General features: G+C 43.4%; 2 protein-coding genes across 2 annotated transcripts in view; both read right to left on the bottom strand.

The window, feature by feature from the left end:
* Positions 1-342: 342 nt before the first annotated feature.
* On the bottom strand, positions 343-2,382 carry LOC108108510 (acanthoscurrin-2-like). Its single transcript, XM_017216578.2, has one exon. The coding sequence runs from the start codon at positions 2,380-2,382 to the stop codon at positions 2,074-2,076; it is 309 nt and encodes a 102-aa protein (XP_017072067.1). The 3' UTR covers positions 343-2,073.
* A 27-nt stretch (positions 2,383-2,409) lies between these two features.
* The window catches only part of LOC108108508 (frizzled-2), a 93,614-nt gene continuing 73,731 nt past the window's right edge, over positions 2,410-22,292 (bottom strand). Inside the window, exons 6-7 of the mRNA XM_017216576.2 lie at positions 19,206-19,278; positions 2,410-4,687 (exon numbers count right to left, since the gene is read on the bottom strand). Of these exons, the coding sequence (XP_017072065.1) occupies positions 2,410-4,500 (2,091 nt within the window). The 5' untranslated portion in view covers positions 4,501-4,687; positions 19,206-19,278. The remainder of the gene's footprint in view (positions 4,688-19,205; positions 19,279-22,292) is intronic.

Raw genomic sequence — 22,292 nt, 5'->3', positions numbered from 1 at the left:
AACATCAAATAGTACGCGTAAGTGTTTGTATTGGATTTTGTTTCTTTGCGTTCAATATGTATAATATGTTTATTAAACATTGTACGTCGTGTAGAGAAATTTGCTAATTAATGATTACTCTTTTTTTGGTTTTGTTTTCTGCTTCGGCTTGCTTAACTTGGAGAGCTTCGTTTTAATGATACGTATAAGTGTTCGAGGGATTCTCTTGTAAATGCTTTAAATCAATAAAAATCAAGATAAAAGAATAAACAAAAAGCAACTTAAGTGGGAAACGTACTTACTTGGCATGCATAAGGAAATCATGTTATGTAGAAACAATAAGAAATCAACTCAAAAGTGAAATATTTTGTATATGGTTTTTATTACAGCTTTTGCATGTTTCTCGTTTTGTGTATAGAAATAGTTATAGTTGCTAAAAACATTACACACATAGTTGTTGCTATATCATATAATTTATAATGTAAAGTTCATCCCCTCGTTCTTGTTTTGTTTCGTATGTGAAATGGTTTGAAATGCTAACAGTTAAATTGTTGCTTTTACCATGTAATATAAATATTAAATTTAAATACAATAGTTTTTAATGCTTGATAGATATTTCGTTTTGCTTTACTTTGCCGTTTTCCTTTTCTTTTTTGTTTTTGTTTTTGTTTTTGTTTACAACTAGGGTTACATTTAATTTAATACTCTTATATAAACGTTTTAGCTTTATACAATTTTTGTTTTTGCTTGTTTTATAAATGCAAAAAAATGACCTGCGTCGGCTGCAAAAGTTGGCAATTTTTCTTTACTCATTTATTTTTTTATTTTTATTTAAGGTGAAGGGGGATTAGGGGTTTTGGTAGTATCTTTCCTTTTTTTGGGTTTTGTAAAAATTAAATTCAATTTTTGAGCTTAAATGCAGAGTTGCTTTTGATGCTGAAATGCAAGTTACTATATTTAGATCTTAGTTTCAGGGAACAAAAAGACGTTTACAAACTAGGCGCGATTTGAAAATATGTACAAAACTTAGTGTTGGATAATGCCTTAGGTTATGTTAAATAATTTACAAATGGTATCTGGCAACACTGACTGCCTGTTCTTTGATAATGCGACAACCCTAAAATCGCAACTAACTTTCTATGGGCATTCGAAGTGTTTCATTTCTCTTTTTTTGTATTTCATTTTTCTTTATGCGTTCGTAATGTTTAATGTTTACGTTTACGTTTAGGTTAAGGTTAATAGTGTAGTTAGTTTGATTAAAAGTTAGTTGTAATTTCGAAATATGGCTCGTGGCTCTGACTTGGCAGTGTGGGCAGATTCCGCTCGCTGTTCAGCCCCCGGTTGCTCTACGTGGCGGTTACTTAAATGGTTTGCGTTTCTCAGTCTATTTCGTTGAGGAAAGTGTTCGTGGAGGGGAGTAACAACAGAAAAGATGGCGTTATGAATATTTAGATAGGAAAGTAGTTAATGACAGGTGGAACCAACGCGCTTCAACTGGATTCGATCGTATATTTTGTATTTATTCTGGGTATTACCCCTATCGCCACGCCTTAGCTCATCTGTGCTCATCTGCTTTCGAAGACAAAGGTTTCTTTGGACTAGAATCTTGTATGCAGATTGGTTGTTTTTACCACACCTATAATGATTACTTTTGACCTTGTTTCAGTTTCCAATTTATAAGAAATTTTATCGGAATAGGAAATCGAAGGAAGTCTTATATTAAACAAAGAAGTTCAAAGAGGATTGCCAAAGAACGGAAAGGAAACGGTATGAAAATTGGTAACTTCGTGATTTCCTTTTCCTCAAAATTTAATCAAAATTGGAAACAGAAACACGGCCTCCTGTTGCGCTTTCCACTCAACAAACAAACTACGGCTACTCGAATTAATATGGCATTTCTTCAAAACCTTTGCTAAGGGGGGGGGGCGGGCCCAGACAGCGGGAGCGAGCGAGATGGGGATGGAGTGTGCAAGTGAGAGCCTAAGAGTGCGAGTGAGACAGAGGCCGGGCGTGCGAGTCGACCAACTTGAGCGGCTACAGCTGGCTAAAACTGCTGGTCGAGACCCAGTGAGCGGTGTCCGGGCGTACCATTAACTATATGGGACCATAGTCGCTGAGCGCCTGGCCCGGATGCTGAGCACCCGGACCGCCAGGCAGCGTGACCACCACGGACACGGCCCGGGAGTCGATCACGGAGCCCGGAGCGGTGTTCTGACCGCCAACTCCGTTGTTCCCATTGCCGTAAACATTGCCAGGATTACCGCCGCCAACTCCGCCGCCGGAGGCTCCATGCATCAGGGTGCCGGGGAGAGGGCCCATGCCGACCGTGCTGCTGCTCATCGCGGTGCCGTGGCCCAGGGTGCCACCGCCTATGGTGCTACCTCCGCCCCCGCCGCCGCCCATGGTCGATGCTCCCCCCGACTCTCCATGTCATACGTGGCTGGCCGCCGGCTGCTTGAGAACATGGTGGTGCAGGTGGTGGTGGCTGGTGGAGGCCACCGAGGCTCCGCCCGCCTGGGTGTATGGCGTGGCCAGCAGGGAGCCCGCCGCCGAGCCCACAGGCATGCCCATTCCAGATCCGGCATATGGATGCGGAATCGGTGGCCGTTGCTTGATCAGCGCCTGGTTAGCGCCTGTGCGGTCCGGCGCACCAAAGAGTCTCCGCCAGAAGCGACGCCAGCTCTCCAGGGTTTTTCCGGACCAGATCCAAACGCCCGAGGTAATGCCCACGGCCAGGGCCATGAAGTACTTGAGCATCAGCACCGAGTAGAGCGGCTTCTTGCCGGGACCCTTCACCTGGGCACATGGGCAAGCCAGGGCCTTGATCCAATCCTCGAAGTAGGCTGCTTCGTACAGATAGCATCCGATAACTATGGTGGCCGGGACTGTGTAAAGCACTGAGAAGATGCCAATCCTGATCATTAGTTTCTCCAGCTTGTCCGCCTTCACTCCAGCTCCTACTCCGCCCTGCTGCTTGATCACCGACCGGATCCGGAAGAGGGAAACAAAACCGGCCATCAGGAAGGTGGTTCCGATGACCAGGTAAACGAAGAGCGGGGCCAGGACGAAGGTCTTCAAGTGATCCGGGTTCAGGTTGCCCACATAGCAGATGCCCAGAATGGGATCTCCGTCCACTGCCGAGAGCAGGAGGACGGCCACGGACTGGACAGTGGGTATCAACCAGGCGGCGAGGTGAAAGTACTGAGAATGCTTGGTGATGGCCTCGTTGCCCCACTTCAGACCAGCAGCCAGGAACCAGGTGAAGCTGAGGATCACCCACCAGATGGACGAGGCCATGCCGAAGAAGTAGGTGAGGAGGAAGACCAGGGTGCAAGAGTGCGGACCGGTGGAGCTCTCCCTTAAGAGCAGGCCATCGCAGGCGATCTCCTCGTTCTGCAGGAAGTTGCGGGACAAGTAACCGACGGCCACCATGAAGTAGCAGGCGGAGAGGAAGACGATGGGCCGCTCCGGGTACTTAAACCTTTCGGTGTCGATGATGAATGTCGTTAGGGTCATGAGAGTGCTGCAGAAGCACAGTCCCGACCATAGGGCGATCCAGAGGCCGGCGAAGTCCTTTTCGTCGTTGCTGAAGAAGGGGCCCTTGCACGGAATGCCGCAGTTTGGTACGCCGGCGATCCTTTGGACAGTGAGGTTCATGTACCAGTGGTGCGGATGATGCATCATGGGCATTTGCGACTGCTGCTGCAGCAGCTGCTCCTTCCCCAGGAAGATGAGTGGGGAGCGGCACGAGCAGCTGCACTCTTTTCCGCTTGCCTTTTCTCCTTGGGGATTTTGACAGTTTTTTGAATTGCGTCCGCGGCACTTCGCCTGGGTGGTTGATCCGCCACTGCCACCGCTACCACTGCCGCCCGAGCCACTGCCTCCCTGCTTCCGCTTGCCTCCGGATCCGGATCCACTGCCAGATCCGCTCGATCCGCCAGAGCTGCCGCCACTGCCTGCCTCGGTGTAGGAAGGTTGTTCCATGCAAAGGTTATCGGGGTCACCATGCAGCGGAAGGTGCTCGCAGGCCATCCTCTCCGGCCACTCGAAGCTGTACTGCTGCATTATGGGAGCACATCCTGAACGGGCTCTCTCGCAGACACTGCGGCAGACGGGCAGCGGCTTATGGTAGTCCTCCAGACAAATGGGCGTGTACATGCTGCACAGGAAGAACTTGAGATCCGGTGAGCACTTGATCTCCACCAGTGGCCAAAACTGATGCACTTCCAGGCCCGCCTCGTCCTGGGTTTCGTGATTCATTTCGTTAGGGAAAGATGTCATGTTGTAGCCAATACCCCGGCACATGGGTATGGTGATCTCTTCGCATCGTAGATTTGGGTCTTTGGGTATGGCTGGGACTCCGTAACCCGGCGCTGGACTCGCGTCGATGCCGTGTCCACCCATATTCATGCCCATTCCACCCATGCCATGATCTACGCTGTGCTGTGGTCCATCCGCTCGGCAGGATGTCAGGGAGAGGATGAGTCCCAGGATCAGGACCTTCAGTCGATTGTGTCTCATTTTGTGCGTCTTAGCTTAGTTCGGTTGTGTGACTTGGAACCACTCGGGGTCTTTCTTAGCTGACCTTCTCTGCGCTTGCACCTCACTCCACGGGGAGGCGCCTCGAGAGCCGGAAAAGCGGATAGCGTTTCCTTCCAGACACAGCTCAGCGTCAAATCCTCAACGCTCGACAAACGGCGTGGTCTAACTGTAATGAAATTGAGAAACACATCAAGTTAGTTTAAGATTGAAAGTAGTTTAGAAATAAGCTAACTGATAATCTAAAAAAGATTTATACTTTCAACAAGGCATGCTTATCATATCACTTTAATTTGTGACTCTAATGATAAGGAATTCAGATCCTGTCAATGATTGTCTTTCCCCAGCATATGCTGAGCTATTTTTAGCTTTTAACGATCCGACTGCCTAAATTCAACTGATTTTCCACTCTCTAAACTTCCCAACGGACGTCACATGGAGGAAAAGAGATGGCCATAGTGGTCATAATGGATCGCTGATGAGGCGGCGACAAGTTGCAACTGCTCTTTCCTGTTTCTGATTCGCTCCCTGGAGAACTTTCGCGCTTCATTTGTTTCAATTGAGCGCGGCGACACTTGGACGACATGTCCATGTCACATGTCAAGCACTCGAGCACTTCACATCCACCACCACCCCGGTTTTCCGATCTCCCACACTGCCCCCCATCCCCGTCGAGTGTCAACCCTTCCGCCAATATTTGCTGACGCTTCAGGGCTGTCCCTTCTGTACCGATGATTGTGATTCTGATTCCGATTCGGGAACTGCTGCTGACCAAGAGGCGCATCAATCAAAATCAGTGAGTTTTATTAAATTTGACGGCGTCTGCTGGCTGCAGTGCAGATAGAAAAAATGTGATATAAACGTTTGGAAAAACCAATTAAGAGAGAGAAGAGCTTAGACTTGTGTAGCTGGAATGAAACTAGCTTTCCTTGGAAGGGCAACTATCCCTATACAAGTTTCTGTTTCTTAGTAAGCTTAGCTTCCTCAAATAAATCTCTAAATCGCTATAAAAGAAAATCCCATATTCGCTCAGTGTGTGCTTGATGAAAGTGTTTGCTTTGGTTTCCCATCCGAAGAAGGGTGTGAAACGCTGATGGATTGGATGTGATGAGGCAGAAATTAATTCAAGACAATTGCTCACTTGAGGAGCAGTCAAAATGGAGGCTGCAAAGCCACCCATCAAGTCAAGTTTCCACTCAACGGCGACGGGATAATAAATATTATATGGGTGACACCTCTTCTTTATGTTTTTTGGTTGGAGGGAATGGGAATGGGAATGGGGATAACTATGGCTTGGCAGCTGGCGATATCGATATCGATATCCAGCCAGTGGTTTGTGGTCAAGTCAAGCAGTAGCAGCTGCTCCAAAAGCCAAGAAACCCGGAGATACCAAAAATTGACAGCTGGACAGACTGAAGTGAAGGGCAATTTACTCGCCAGCAGCTTCTGTGCGCTCAAAGTCACGAAATTTATCTACGAGATACAGTTTTAGTTTAGTTTTTAGCAAGTGTCAAGTGACATACATATTTGCGGCTTTTGTGGCCAGCTTCAGTTTCAGTTTGGGATCCCAGCTGCGTGTGGTCCAGAGGAAAGTAGCAGCTTTAAAGCTTTTCAGCCAGCCCTTGGCTCTCAGCTCATAGCTCTTAGCTGTTAGCTCTTGGAAAAACTGTCAACAACAGCTGCAAATAAAACATGGTCCTCGGCCTCCTCAACTTCCCCAAACACTTTTCACTCCCCAATTCCTTTGTTAAGCGCTGAAAGTCCTTTCATTGTTTTTCTGAATGAATGACATTTTAATTAATAACATTTGTGTGCGTTAGTCGGCGTCCATCATTCCCATTTTCCCGTCCGATACAACCCCGAAAATAAGTTGCAGAGTGCGGCTCTCACTGAAACATTTTTCGTGTTAAAATGTTTGCCGAGCACTTCAAAATAATTAAGTAAATACGCCACGGAAAATGTTTCTAGGACAGCGAGTGGGCGGGGCAAAAGCCCAAGTGTTGTGATTACAACTCGAGGGTAGCGCCAAAAATAAACGTTGAAATCCAATATCGAAATGTGGGCACCGGGCAATCGGATCGTGAGAAACAATGCCAGGCGTGAGTCGGCTATCGATTACAGTGGATACATTCTATAATGTATATCTGCGAATATGTAGATGGAGGCGTCTATCGGTTGCGGTGATGCTTACGCAATGTTCTCCTACTCAAATGACTAAGTCAGCTAATGGAAAATGAACAAAACCCAGATGAGTTTGTCGTACATCAAGGCTAAAGAGTGGTTAAAGGTTACCTAACGCTTTTGAAATGCGTTATTTGTTAGGGAAAATCGTTTTCATATAAGTTAATCCATTGGATAGTTCTTAAAGTTCAAACTCTTTCTTAAAACTACATCTGTGTTACAACCAAACAAGCTTCGAACAGCCATTCGAATTACCTCTGTAAGTCCCTTTAATTTCCAAGCCTCACCCCACGAATTAACATTTTCCCAATGCCAGTTGACACCAAGCTTTTCTCGCAACCGAGAGTGAAAATTAGCCGTAAGCCGAAACAATGCGACAATCACCGAACGGAAAGAGGGAAAAGTCTAATTGGTTTGTCCGACGCAGGAAAATCATATTGAAATGCAGCGAACGTGACTAAAATGGCAGACCCGACTCTGAAGCCGAATGGAAATGGGAAGGAGTAAAGAGGAGAAAAGAAAATGCGTACATGTGTTTCGATATGGAAAAGCCACGTTCACAACGGCTTCCACATTTGGCCAGTGGTGAGTGTGGTGGCCCGAAAGCAGCGCAACTTGCTCTGGTTATTAAAGCCTCAAGTGGTCAACAATGGGATGGGGATGGGGGATGGACGATGGAGTGTACAAGGTACAAGGGAGATCTTGGACTCCTTCTGGGTCCGACCCTGTATTCTGATTGCCGGCAAAACAACTACCACTAATAGGTGGATGTGTTCATGGGAAATGGCCTGGAAATAATAGCAAACGTGCTTCTCTCGAGTGGAGCATGAACGGGGAAAAAGTATAAGTAAGCAGAATGCATAAATATTATTTTTAATAGAGAAAAATGTCTCAAGTGGCGGTGACGAATGGATCACATCTCCGAGATTCTCTCAGTCTCAGCTTATACGGTTCTCAGATTCTCCGCTTCTCCGCTTCTCAGCCTCTCCGAGTGGTAGCCAAATGTTTGTATTTGGCCGATCGACTGGGCCATGTTTGCTTAATGATTTGTCGTTTCTCCCTCAGCGTATTTAGTGCAGACTCATATTGTTTATTTAATTGTTAACAAGCGTGCGGCTCAGACGCTACAAGCTCGTTAAGAGTAACAAATTATTACTCGCCCCGAATGCCTGGCTTTTTGCCAATCATTCCGTTTGAAGAATTTATACAAAATCACGCTGCCAGCCAGTCTCAACGATGTTTGTCCAAGCTCTCTAGTTCCCCGCCAACTGGCTAACAGATCTGGCTCTGACTTTCCTGGCCATGTTTGCCAAAGACTTCAGAATGCAGAGAAGTTGGGGGAAAAACTCTGTGAGCGGAGAGATCCACCGATCCGATCGGTGAATGGCTGCGCTTCACTGCACTAAAGAGGTCGTCGGGGCGGAAGCTGTTACCAAAGTTGGTAGCCCGGCAGGCAAGGCAGCAACATGAGCAAAACAGCTAAAGAAAAATCAACTAAGACCACGACGACAACGACAACGCCAACGACCACGACAACCTGACTGTTTTAATTAAACAAACAAGCCAAAGACGAAGACGACACCAACGAGCAAATAAGTAGCAAGTGTTGCCGGCTACTCGCAGTACAGTCGACACCCAAGGCAAACAAACCGCGCAAGGTGTGGGTTTCCAAGAAGGTGGGAATCTCAAGTCGTCTCGGGTCTCGAAGGAATGATCTCATTTGCAATATTCCAAGAATCTAAGAAGCTGCGTTGTATAACCATTCATGGCTGATTAGAGATGAATGTCTGGCACGTAAAAGAACTTTTATTTCGGATTAATAACATCTTTGGTAGGGAATCACAAACACAAAGCTATAAACTTTTTAACAGCCAACAAAGCTCACAAGTACAGTTTACACAGAGGAACAAAAGCCGCGGTGGAGGAAGTAAGTCCTGCATTGAACTCAAGATAATGATGATGAGCAATTAACCAAACAATGACCGAAAGCCAGCATCGTTGCCAGGAAAAAGAGAATGCTAATCGATAGCTTATCGCCCCGATGGAGGCCAACCAATCAATCAAAGGCAAAAAACCAGCACCAAAGAAGAGGTCTCTTCATACAAAACGGCTCAAAATCGCTGCTTGGAAAAATGTGAAAAAAAGCGAGAGAGGGAGGAAGGGTGCATAAGAAGCGGAATGTGGAAAAGCCAAAAAAGGAAAAATTGCCAACCACAAAGCACTTAAACTTTCTGAGGGGAGGCATTTCCTCTTTTTCGGGGAAGCCCCTCTGCGATCTGCCCTCCGCAGGTGCACTGGCACAAAGAAGCGTTGAAGCAGCAGCAACAAACTCGAAGGGCTCCCAGGTGCAACAGTCAACCATCCTACACCCACCCACCATAACCACCCATCACCCATGCTGTGGCCTTGGCCAAAGCAAACCGCGAAAATCAATTGAAAAACTCACCGTGAAAAGCGGTGGGGGAAAACAGAAACAGGAGCAGGAGCAACTGTTTGCCTTGTTGGCGGCGGCATCAAAAAGCGCGTAGCGGCGCAAAATGAAAACAGTTTGTCGACACGGTAGGGTCAGAGAGAGAGAGAGAGAGAGAGAGAGAGAGTGGGAGACAGGTAGCCGGCGGCAGAAAGGGACGGCGAATGGGAAAAGTTTTTATTTCCAACCGAAAGGGGGTTTTCCATTTCCACAACCACACTCAAAGTCAATGCAGACAAGTTCCATGACCTTACAAACGCAGCGAGTTCAAATGGGGAAAACGGCAAAAAGGACTGCGGGAGAAAATGGGGGGAAAACAGGGGAGGGGAGGGCGCTTTAGGGGGTCTCCTGTGAGCTTTTCCCTGAGGAGCTTTGTCAACGTAATAAACACAAAACTGGCTCAAGATTTTTGCGCGTCCGCCCATTAAAATCATTGACATTTAAACGTGTTTTTTTTCCACTGCTTCTTCTTTTTCTAGCCAGCCTGCTTTTGCTGTCACACTTTTGCAACATTTTTTTAAAAGGGGTTTTGGAGCACTCTTCCCAACGGTTTCGCCCTTTGATGTTCGTCCGCTTTTGTTGCTTTGTGAAAGTTTTAGCAGAATGCAAATTGTTTGTGCATGTGGCCCATCATTAAATGCTTTTTTGCATAGCCCATAGTTGTTTTTAGTCCCTGCTTAACCACTGTGAGTCCTCTGACTTTACAATTAAGTTTTAATTAAGTGGACGCCAGCCTGGCTCTGCTGATTAAGCATCTATCTCAGTTTCCACTGGTCTCTCCCCCATTTTGTCCCTGGAGGGACTCCTTTATTGCACTTTGGTAAATGCATAAATAACAGATCCTCGGAGATCGGCCAAATCCGGCGGGCACTTCACGCAAAACGATTTGCAAATGTCAAACGGTTTCTGTCGCTGGTTATTTTTGGTAACCACCCTGCACCCTTAAGGAATTTTAGAGGGAAAGGGAAGGTTTCCCCTGGGGGGTTGATTTTGTCGTTTAGGGTTTTCTATTATTGAATATTTCTTGCCCCTGTTTTTGTTTTTTTCCCTGACGTTGTCCTTGTTTTGTGCATAAACTCTTGCTGCGGACTAAATGACACCGCAGAATGCGAGTGGAACAGCAAAAAGGACAAAGCCAGAGGGGTGGCAATGCACAGAGAAAAATGTTTTTGATTTTCAAAGATTTATTATGTTTTTCTGGGAATATTAATGAATACATTCCCTTTTTTTATTTGAATGATATTTTATCCCTTTAGATCCCTTTAAGAATCTCAAACCAAACACAAAATCCATCTTAAAATATAAACTTTCTTCCAAACTTTCTTTTCTCTGTGCAAAATAACAGAGTTCAGGGCGAAACAAAAACATGGAAATAAAATTAAATTTCCGATTTCCACCTCCTCTCCTTCGCCTGGCAAATTTTGCTAATAACAAGACAAAAGTGCAGCTGCATTGGCAGAGGGGGAGGGTGCTTTCGGGGGGTGTGAACTGTCGGCTGGCTGACTAAATACAAAAGAGTGTCAAGTGTCTTCCCTGGCAAAAAGGCAGAAAAAAAAAAGGAAAACGAAATGCATGTGTGGGTGGTTGTCCTGTTGGCAGATTTTATTTTCCATTTCAAATTTTGCAGCATGAGCAAGCGTTTTTATTTTGACAGTTGTTGCCACTCCCCCTTAGCATACATTTTTGGGGCGGTGGGAGGGGAAGAAGAAAAACAATTAAAAACGAATTGCCTTGCACTCCCGTTTCCATTTCCTCGGCGACAATGGAAACACAACACTCCACCGCCGCCCATCAAAAGGGAATTTTGTGGGGTACAAATTAAATATCCCAAGGAGTACGAAAAAAATATATGTACAACTTTTGTTGCTTCAGGATGTGGCACATTTATAAAATAACCATTTTTCCTGGGTGGAAAGAAGAGCGAAGCGGTTTTATGATGCAACTTTAACGCATCATAAAACAGCGGTGTAAGAGGAACTATAAAAATGTTCATGGCTTTTCCACCAAACGAGGTGTTACCAAGATATATTGAGTGCCGAGCCGAGTAATGATAATGAGTTTTGGGGAAAATGCGGAATAAGGAAATCATTGTCCAGTTTTATGGCACTCCAAGGGTCTTTCATCCATACATTTAATATTTATTTCGGCGTATAAATTGTATAAAATAAAATTGAATTGTCCATTTCCAATTAGCCTTTTTTTACGCTATTCAAATTCATTTTATTACTATTTGCTTTGGCACATAAAAACCAGTTAGCTTTTCCCTGGCTTCAAGTTTCTTCTTTTCCATTTTCAATTTTCCATTTAACGGTCTTCCATTGCCAAAGACATTTGTTTTATTGCCATTTGCTGGCTTTTTAAACTTTCCAAACAGAAAATACTGTTATTGCCATTTATCAGCGATTTACATTTATGGTCATATTTGATAATCGACCGTTTTATGGCTAATACCGATGACGGCATTTTTACACCCCGATTTGGCAATAAAACTAATTGAATCATAAATGCAGTTTGGCTACTAAAAAATGAAATATGCTGATATTCGTTGATGGAAAACTAATTGAAACAGCCCAGGAAGACGGGGCTAGAATAGGTGGTTTTAACGACCGCCGCCGCCGCCTTGTCTGTGGCTAGCATTCCAGTGGCTGCCTCTTTTTTATATGGCAATTAAAGGGAACCGCAGTAAAAAATAACCAACTGCCGGCGACATTGACACACAAAAACAAGACAGAACCAAAAAAAAAACAAGCGAGAAAAACTATTACGGTAAGAGTTTTCCCGGCTGTTGTGACACATGCAATAAAAACGATTTTTATGGTCATTTGAAAGCGTCAAGAGGGCAAAGGGAAGGTCCCCGAAAGTACATATACATTCTGGCATGAATGATGCATGTTATGTCTGAAGTTTTAGGTTGACAATTTAGCATGTCTCTGGTTGTATTCCTCATCCGGCGGACCAACTTCCTCCGCCCCCTACATTTCGGCGTACAAACATTTTTAGTGCCCTTTGTCGTCAACTAACAACCTCGTGTCATCTCCCTTGCTCACGTCCTGCCTGCTCACTCGCTCACCCGCACACACATGCACACACACATGAGTATTAATTAATGTCAGTGTGGAAATTAAGTGAAATATATCTGCAACATGCTCCCGGAAAATGCGAGGATGTTCCGTAGTAGCGTTGCTTGTTGTGTGACAAAATGCCGCTGACATGGATAATTAATGGTGAGCTACGAGGTGGGGAGTGGAGGCTACATAGGTGAGGAGCAGGGCCGCATCTCCCCCCCTCTCTCTGTGTGTGTGTGTTTGTGTGTGTGACCTCCACCTGCGAAAGGTGCTTAATTGCTGAGCTGGGGTCAGAGCTGGATGCCACAGCAACACTTTTAATTAAGCACTAAACTTACTTTTCTGCTAATAAGAGTTACCCCAGCAGGCAGGAAAATGTGAGCTGATATGAGATCTGATATGCTGACCTTAAAATTCCGTTTCTTAACTTTTCTAACTTTTACCGTTAGTAAGCTAAGCGATACTATATCGCCAAACAAACATAGAATCTGCTTGGAAAAACATAGATTGACCATAATTTATGATTTGTTTGGTTTGACCGAATTTTTGCAATTAATTCGCAGACATTTATTTTATTTATTTACGAGTCGCCAACGCGTTTTGGCCACATTCTTGATTGCCGGCAATTAATTTATGCAATTTAATGCAATGCAAACAGCGCTCGGCTCATAAATTGCCATTTTTAGAGTGCCTCGCCAGGGCGAAAGGATTTTTATTTATTTGTTTTAGCCAGCAAGTAGTTTTTGACTTTGAAAATGCTGTTTGCTGTTTGCTTTTTGCTCTATGTGGTGTGTGTATAGTGTGCGAGTGTATAGTGTGTGTGTGTGTGGGCAATTTGACGTCTCGATGTCTGGTTTCTATTTCAATGCTATAAATTTGTCGCCGCTCTCACTCTGTTTTCATGGTTCCCTGCGCTGCTCTTTCGATATTACGCATACGCCTCGGGGGCCCCGCTATCCTGGTGTTCCTGGTGGGTGGCTCTTCCTCTGCCCGGCATTGATTTTCATGTTTGTTTGTCGCTGCTCCCGCTCTCTTTCACCCTCTCCCTAGACTTCTTTTTGGCTTGCTTTGTATTATATGTATATGTTTTTCCCCATTTTTTTCGTATTTTCCTCTCGTATTTAATGGCATTTCTAGCTTGGTTTATTTTGCTGGCATGCGTGCGCGACCCGACGCCAAGCGATAAACACGCGGCAGCCACCGTCGCCGGTTTGCCCGTCTCCCGCTTTTCCCATTTTTCCATTTTTCCATTTCACCATTTTCCGATTTTCCCGCTATTCCCTTCTCCATTTCGCTATGTGTCTCTGGCATGCGTTTAAGTTTTCAGTTAATGGCTTTTAATGGCATTGCTGCTGCTGCGCTTGTTTTGCTTGGCTTTCTTGTAAGAATGTTAAATAAATAACAAAATCAATTAGTTGCGTAAATTTCGATTGGAAACAGACCAGAAATGAGCTCAATAAATAGATGAAAGATTCCCCTGGAATGCCATCGAAAAGTATTCAATTCCCCTTTGGCTAAACCCAAAAATGTTTCTCTTTCATTCCAATGGAGAAATTTGTGTGTAAAACATATCGATATGGTTAATAAAAATGGCATAATAAATAATATTAAACACGTCGATTTATCTTGCACACATTTGTCGGGACAAGGAATATCATTTAGGAATGTGATTAATTTACCACCTTAAGCATAGGCCGCAGACATTCTATAAATACCGACCACAAATATTGGTTTCCTCCTCCTACTCCTCCTCCTAAGAAAAACACACATATTTCCAAATATTTTCCAACTAATTTAGCACCCTCTTCAAGTCATAAAGTTGCAGTCCAATTCAGATTCGAATGGAAATGCATAAACGAATGCGAGACCACAAATTACCAAATTCAATCTACGTATCCATGGGATATATACTCGGATATATATATATATATATATATTGCTGATGTAAATTTGAAATGCGAGGCACATGTCCCAGGCAGCCGTCTTTCCCCCTTGGCTCTTGGTCTTCGGATTTGTGCCTTCGGCTAGGGGAATTTCAATGAGCCATCTCGCATCTCTGCTCTGGGTCTTGTTTATAATTTATGGCGCTGTGGCTAATGGCCAAATTGCCCATAACAATAATTTGCATGCAAGCGCTTCCAACTTTGACTAATTTCTTTTGGCCAGTCCCACGGAAGTCTTATCGATACACGCCGTCTGCTTCTCGGCCCCGTCATATATCACTCAATATCAAAATCAATATCAATATCGGTCGAAGCAAGAATATATATATATAGAGAGAGAGAGAGCGAGCGGAAAAATCGAAAAACAATTTACAACAATTGCTTAATTGAAACGCCAGGGCCACTGTAGAATTTAAATTTATGAAAGCATCAGACCCCAAATCGAACCAAAATCATAAATAAATCGCGGGCTTATCAGCGTTTTTTGTTTGTGGCACTTTGCTGGCATTTCAAAGGGAAAACGCCGCCGCTTCACTAAAAAACTGGGAAAGTGGACAGCACATGACTCTTGATACCGATCCGAATTTCGATTCCCCTCCCCCCAACTGACAGATGAACTTTGTACTCTCCCCATATCAACTGCTGAGTCTTGACAGCTTTCAGATTTTGTTCACTCAAAAATTTAGAAATATTTCTAGAGTCAGTTAGGTCAAGTTTCCTCCGATAAGCGGGTTTTAGTATTCCACATTGATTTTTCCTGTCGAGTGCCATATAAAGAACAGGCAAGGTAGGGAAAATAAATCTCAATCTCAATCTTTTCTGCTTGCATAATTTGTATTTCTGATTGACAGACAAACTATATGGTACCAAACTAATGTAAAAACAGATTCTTGCACTGAGGAAAAGATATTATATCAAAGATAATCAAAAAGGTTTTATTCCTTTTCGATCTTTCACTGTCCAACCACTCTTTCTCCTTCAAAATCATATAAAGTTCTTACTGCTATGGCTCGATTTCTAGATTTCTATCATTTTCTTCCTGTGCAGCCTCTAGGTAGAAACTTAGTTTCCCCCATTAGCATTTTCATGCCACATATGGCCTGCAAATGTAGGAACAACAGCCAGTCAACTCAACTCAACCAAACTCCAGTGCGATTCCGACTCAAAGGCAGACAATAGGCCTGCGGGACATGCGACAGGGACGATGTGTGTTTTCGAACTTCCCCCGATGTTTTATACGACTTTTTCGTAGGCGTAACATGTGTGGCATAAACAAAGATACAAAACGGACGGAAAGTATCAACCGATATTCGTGCATATATATAGGAACGTATATAGCAGTATGCAAAAGGCTGAGGAAGGCGTGAAACTGTTGATAGTCTATTGCAGTTTTTCCTTCGTTCTGTTTGTGTTATTCTTTTTTATGGCCAGGCAATAAAAATATTTACGATGCCAAAGCGCCAAATATGTAGGGAAATTGTTCGAACTGTCGGTGGGGTGGGGTGGGCTAGAACCAGAGGGTTAATAAAATGTTGCACTTGTAACAAGAAATTGAAGTTGCAAAGTGGTTACAGTTGGCCCGGGCAATTTGTTGCCATTTTATTTTAAACGCAGATGGAAAGCGATTTTGCGAGAGATAAAACAGGAAAACTGATTTGCAATTTAGAAATAAAAAAGTTTTGTGTAACTTTAAAGGGAAGCTTTGTAAAGTTTTCTAATTTTCTGATTTAAAATTAAGTTTCTTTGAGACAAATTAAAGCCAAATCTCTGGCTAGCTTTGATTTCCCTCCGGTCGCAGGCCAAGGAAATGAAATGAGCTGAGCAGCACAAAAAATGTAAATGAGCAGAGTGGAAAAAGAAAAGTTTCGGGGGGGAAACTCGGTGGCGAGGAAGTGGGAACCAATGAACTCTTGGCATGCTGCAGATGCAACTGCATTCTGAATTCTCCATTCTCCATTCTGCAGTCGCTTTCAAAATAGCCCGGCCCACACGAAATTCCCCCGTTTTTTTCCGCCCAACTCCCACCGTAAAGTGCAGGCGGCTGGGTGCAATCAACGCACTTGTTCCTGTTTTTCTTTATTTCTCGGGGAAATGCTGCTGCTTCTGCTGCTGCTGCTGTTGATTCCCTGTTATTGTTGTAAACTATTTATGCATTTCGAAGTTTATTTGAAACACGAACAGCAACACAGGAATTCCCTGCACGGCATTTCAAATGCTGTTCGAGATTCCTATTCCTATTCCTCTTCCAATTCCAATAGCAATTCCTATCCCCATCGCCGGACTTCGACTTCGAGTTCTGTGGATCTTCGTTCAGCTTCTGCTGTTTGTTGATTTTATGAACTGTTTTTCTTGCTTCACTTACTCTCAGTCGGGTGCCCTCCGGCCACATATGGTCACCTTAATTTTCCACAAGCAGAAGGTAGAGAGAGGAGGTGGGGCTTTGTGCACCGAATAATTTATGCCTTTTTCCCTGGGCTCTTGGTTTATTTTTTCAAGCGCATTTCAACAGCCAAAGCAATCAGCGCGTGTTTTTCGGGCAGGAAACAGCACGAAGGGATGTCGGATGAGATGATGTGCCACTCCAGGCCGCTCCACCCTCATCCACTCAACGGGTGGTTCCACTGTGCGTGATCCGCCTTAGGTGGATATCCACTGTTGTTTACACTGACGCCATTGCCGACGTGCCACAAAAGTTCACATCAATCGAATCGAATCGAATCGAATCAGGGGCAATTGGACTAACAGACCGACCGACCGAAAGGTGCAAACTGATTTGGGCAAATGATTCGGTTTAACCCGAGATCTAGTTGCCTTCAACAAATTCAGTTTGCCTTGTTGTATTTACATTTATCTAGCCTATTCTGGAGTTTTTACAAGGACAACAAATTAGAAATTTTACATAAAACTTATGAACTTATTTTAGGATGCCTTGTTAATCTTGTTAAGCTGAGAAATATATTTTTCTTACTTACTATACTCCATCCATACTTTCTTCCCATACTTCTATAGTTGAAATCATCAATAAAAGTTGGCTAACTATATTAAATGAATGTTCAACTATTCATCTTTAATGCAGATTCTAAAAATAGTTTTTCAAAAATTTCTGTAGGCGAATTCTAGCTAATGATAGCTCACTTTTTGCTACTTATTTTCATATCAACCAATTTACCTATCTATCTTTCTTAACTAGTTAAATATATTTAATTGTTTGTTAGAGAGACATGCCAGTTAGCCCCCTAATCCCTTGATTTCTATTACAAATTACCCCTCTATCACCCAACACTTCTACAACTCATAATCATTCCCATAATTTTCCAAGCAATAAATATCATAACAATTTGTGTATCCAATCTCTAACCCAATCGAAGCCCATCTCCAATGAGATCCCTCTCCGCTGCCTTGGCATTTCTAATGAACTCTGCCCATAGGCCATGTCAGAATGTACACACATTTTAGCCACGACGAGCGAGCTGGCATCGAGAATATGAAAATATCTTTAGAACATTGATTGACTGCTCGACATGATCGACGTGATCAGGGCGAGGGAGTGGTCGAGGGAGTGTGGGGAAATCACTAGAAAATAGGGGGATTATGTACGTATATATAGCCGTCTACAATTATAATTCAATTAACCGAATAATCCCATCTTGCCCCAGCGCAGTCGAGCGCCACATGCTGCGCTGGGAGAGGAGCCGTTGCATGTTCGGCATATTAAATTAGTTATTTGTAATCTTAAACAAGCGCGTTGTAAACAAAAAAACAAAAAAATAAAAAGACTGTAGAGAACGGATTGAGAATGATGATGTGTCATTGCAGTATGTTTGCCCATCTGGCTGGATCGATGTTTGTATTTATGGAAATATTCTCATGTTTTAATTACGAGAACATTTCGAAATGTCTCGCATAACAAATGAGCCTCGAACAAACGAAAATAAAACAACAAAGTCTGGAGAGAGACAGAAAAAAACGCATAGCATATCAACACAAAAAGCTTCGACAGTTGGCCAGACAAGTTGAGACGGCGAAAGAGACGGCTGCAGAGCAGGCGAAAGAGACGACACCGTCAGATGCTAACTAGACTGAAAGGCTTGCCAGGATATTTTGCATTAAAGGCAAGCCAAAGGAAATATGAGAGAATGATGGATAGGCAAAGCAGCAGAAGATGAAGAAGATGATGATGGGTGACGAGGACGTAGAGATGGAGTCGGGCTGAAGAACTTGGCAACTCAACTGCCGGCAAAAGCAGAAAGAAGTCAACAGCTCGTTAACGTTAAAGTGGCAAAAGATATGCCCGAAGATTCAGTTCTCTCTTTCCCGGTCTCTCGGCCATATTCCCATATTCTTCGCTCAAAAGGGTAAGCCAACAATGGGGCAACAAGTCGCGTCTGAAGATGCATCGCCCACGGCAGCCGAAACCAGAAAACCAGGCTCAAACCAAAAGTGTAGTCGTACAGAGAGGAAAATGACTTTAAAAACTTGTGGTTATCTTCATCTCATTTAAGAATCGTTTTTAAAATTCATTTCATTTTCTTACACTATTTTTCTCTCTCTGCACCAGGAGTTGGCTCGTTTTGAAGAGCAAAATTGGCGTTGAAAAGTAACTGCCGACAACCGCAGACGGAGAGGATGTTTATGATGTTGGATGCTGACTACCAGGAGGTTCCTGCTCCTTGGCTTCTAGGCTCCTTTGGTCAATTGCACTGGCCGGGTCACAAAAAGAGGGCCCTGGCATTTTTCTCTCCATTGTGCGGCAAACTAAGCGCAATGAAGTAGCCAAGGGGCAAAGTGTTTGGCGCGGGTAAAGGTCAAGTTTTCTGGCCTCTTATTTATATTTACGTCTAGCTGATGTCTTGTTGTATGCAAAATGGTAGAGAAAACTAAATTATAGTCCTAGGCCAGTCTATAAACTCTAAGTCTGGCTAATAAAATAAAGGGAAATGTCGATTGAGAAGAAGAATCTTTCGAATCTATCCCTTAGTTTGTTATTTACTAACTTTAAAATCACTTTCTAATTTGAACTCAACTTACCATTTTTTCCATTCCGTTGGGTTAGCTGCTTTCTGGTTGATTCGCTGCTGCTGCCTCATACAATTCCGCCCAGCTGTAATGAGATGCAAAAAGAGTTGCGATAAGTTATCTGATAACCGATGGTTTAAGGTGCAGCTATAAAAACTTAAACTAAGCGACTTCCATAAAACGAGATCCCCGAGCGTAGATTTCGAGCATCCAGCAATCTTGTTAATCGTAAAGGCGGTCGTAAAAAGCGTTTATAAATCTTGTATAATTAGAAAATATTAAAGGCCAAATAACTTAATTATGCAATAAGCATAAAAGTGGATTTATGCTGGAAAAAAGGTTTTTGGCGACATAATTTACGGGCTGTCCGAGGGAAACAGAAAAAAGAGTTGCCACAATTTGCGGCCTGAGTTATGTTCTGGGTGCCGCGGCAAATATGTTAATATTTGGACAATAAATTTGTGGGCGGCTAAAGAACAATTGCAGTTGTCTCTGCGGCAGCACTTCAAAAGCCGAGGGAAACCACGAAAGGAAAACAGAGGAAAAGTAGCAGCTCCCAGAAAGCAAACAGGAAAAGCCGGCGGAGAAAAGGGGGCAAAAGCGTGGGTGGGGTGGCAGATGAAAATGGCCGGGGAGTTTTATCCCTGGGCCTAGCCGAAAGTGGACTACTTTAATCACGCCACGGGATTAAGGGGCCAGACATTCGCCGGATGATGAAGAAGTTGCGTGTGTGCCAATGGAAGAGCCAGCCACTCGCTTACAATTTAATTAACTTTTTTCACTCCTCCTCCCGGACTTTTCTTTTCCCGCTTTTCCCCGCTCTTTTTGTCTTTTTGTCTTCTTATTTTTTATTAAAGAACGCGCCTTGTTGTTGTTTGCTTTAACGGCACTCTTTGTACATATATTTATTTGTGTATATATATATAATGCAAGTTTAATCAGCCAGCGACAAATAAAAGGCCGCAGAAGAGGTTGCCCCTGTATCTCTGTATCTATATCTGTATCTATAGCTGTTCTTGTATCTGTATCTGAAGCTGAATATGGAACTGGAACTGGAACCGTAGGTGTGGGAGTGCCGCCAAAGATTTGCCTAACCAAACCGAGCCAAGAAAACCCAGAAGATAAGTCGCGGAGGAGCAACAATGCCGAGCATTTGTGAGTCTACTATTTGCCGCCTTTGATTTACACCCGTGGCCCCACCTCCACCCACACCCACCTCACAATTTGCCAGGTGTAATCTCTGCTGTAACCAATTGCAGATAAAGTTAAGCAAACGACAACAAAATGACAATTTTTTAATTATGAACGTCTGCCTCCGGCTTCTGCCTTCTTTGTTCTCCTTGGCCAATTGAGATAGGCCCGGAGATCATGGCGAAATACGGCTAGAAGATGATAAGTTTCATCTGCCATTGGGATCTTTGGTTGCCTAAGGTATAACCAACTTTCGAAATGGGTTATTTCGTAATTGAAAGTTGAGCTCTGATGAAGTAAATTATCTACTATTTCGTTGACGAGTTGATGTACTAACTTTTTGGTAATCTAAAATACATTTTCCCTGTCAAATCTTTGTTCTTGGGAAATAGTTTTTGATTCCTCTAAAAGTTTCCTTGTTTTCAGTTACTTTAGACACCACAAAGAACTCATGACCATAACTCACTTGTTTCTAACATTTATGACACTTTCCGAAAACTAAACTTGATGCGCAGTTTGTTATTTTTAGAACTCTTTGGTAAGCCATCTTGTCATTATAAATCTTTGGCCTAAGAAATCTGAGAAATAATACTTTATTCAATTTCAAAGCCCGAACAAATCAAATTCCTAGAAAAGCTCAATTTGAATGTGAATTCAAAGTTATAAATCTGCGACACACAAATAAATTTCCATAAAAATCTCTGAGATTCGAGCAACAACAAAAACACAACAACCTGCTGAGACAAAATGGAGAATCTCTCAGAGACTCGAGATTCGTTTGATTCGCTTTTCTGTTTCTGACTAATTAACTGGGAAAGATTCTGAGCGGAGGAATTGGAATTTGTAGGCCAATTAATTAGGCGCATAATTTATGGCAAAATATATACCTTCTTTCTCTCTCTTTCTCTTTGTCGAATGTCAACTTGATGATCAATAAAAACCAAAGGGGCAGTCACTGGGAGGGGCGGAGCGTATCAGTTTCGAAAATGTTTAATTTATGACATCGCAAAAAAGCAGAAAACAAATTTATGAGCGAGCATTTAAATGCCCAACACGATGCCGGGCCATCACAATGAATATGTATTGTATGGAGTATCGTTTTTTGAAAATTGAAATTCCAATGAATCTCAAGGAGCAGCACCCCTTCTCAGTTCTCGAATCTCTCCTCTTGGAGGAAAACAAATATCGCCATCGTCATCGCCGTCGCCGTCGCAGGAAACAACAGTCAGTCGCAGGCGCAGACCTTAAACAAACAGAAATTAATTATGTTTCGATGCGAGAGCCCAAAAAGATACTCAAAGTACAGAGAAAGAAAATGTGAGTAATAAGGAGTCCTTTTAAAGCAAATTTACTAAATGTTTTTCTCAAGTATAGGAACCAGAACTGTTTGAGTAAAACTTTGAATTCAAACATTTGTTAACTTCATAGTTTCCAGTGTACTTCAAGAGAGGTGAAGCCAAAGGAAGATACACAGATACAAGAGAACCTGATGCTGCCTGCTGAAAATAAAATGATTTCGTTCAGAGTTTTCTGTTTATAAGAAAAATATGTTTTTGTTTGTTTTAACGCGAGCCGAGCGCTTCCTTTGGGACTGGGAGAGAGAAACATGTGCGTAGATGCAACCCAGAGATGCGTATCTTTTGGATACATGCAACAGCAGCAACTTCTATTTTCGGTGCTATTTCAATTAATTTGCTGCCTCTAAACAAAGTTGCCACGGCCACAGATAGAGAGAGAGAGAGAGCGGAAAGAAGGGGAAAATTTATGAGTAATATTGCATGCTCGATTACAGTCTCAGATTTTTCCCTGCCTTTTAATTAGGCTGACATTTATTTCGTGCCGTACGGACGGACGGATGGACTTCTTGGTCGTCGTCTGTCTGCGGTTTTTTAGGGTTAACAGCGCGTA

The sequence above is a fragment of the Drosophila eugracilis genome, unplaced genomic scaffold, assembly GCF_018153835.1.
Source record: "Drosophila eugracilis isolate 14026-0451.02 unplaced genomic scaffold, ASM1815383v1 contig_2154, whole genome shotgun sequence".
Lineage (NCBI taxonomy): Eukaryota > Metazoa > Arthropoda > Insecta > Diptera > Drosophilidae > Drosophila > Drosophila eugracilis.
The sequence above is the reverse complement of the archived record's forward strand: the minus strand, read 5'-3'. Positions and strand labels throughout refer to the sequence as shown.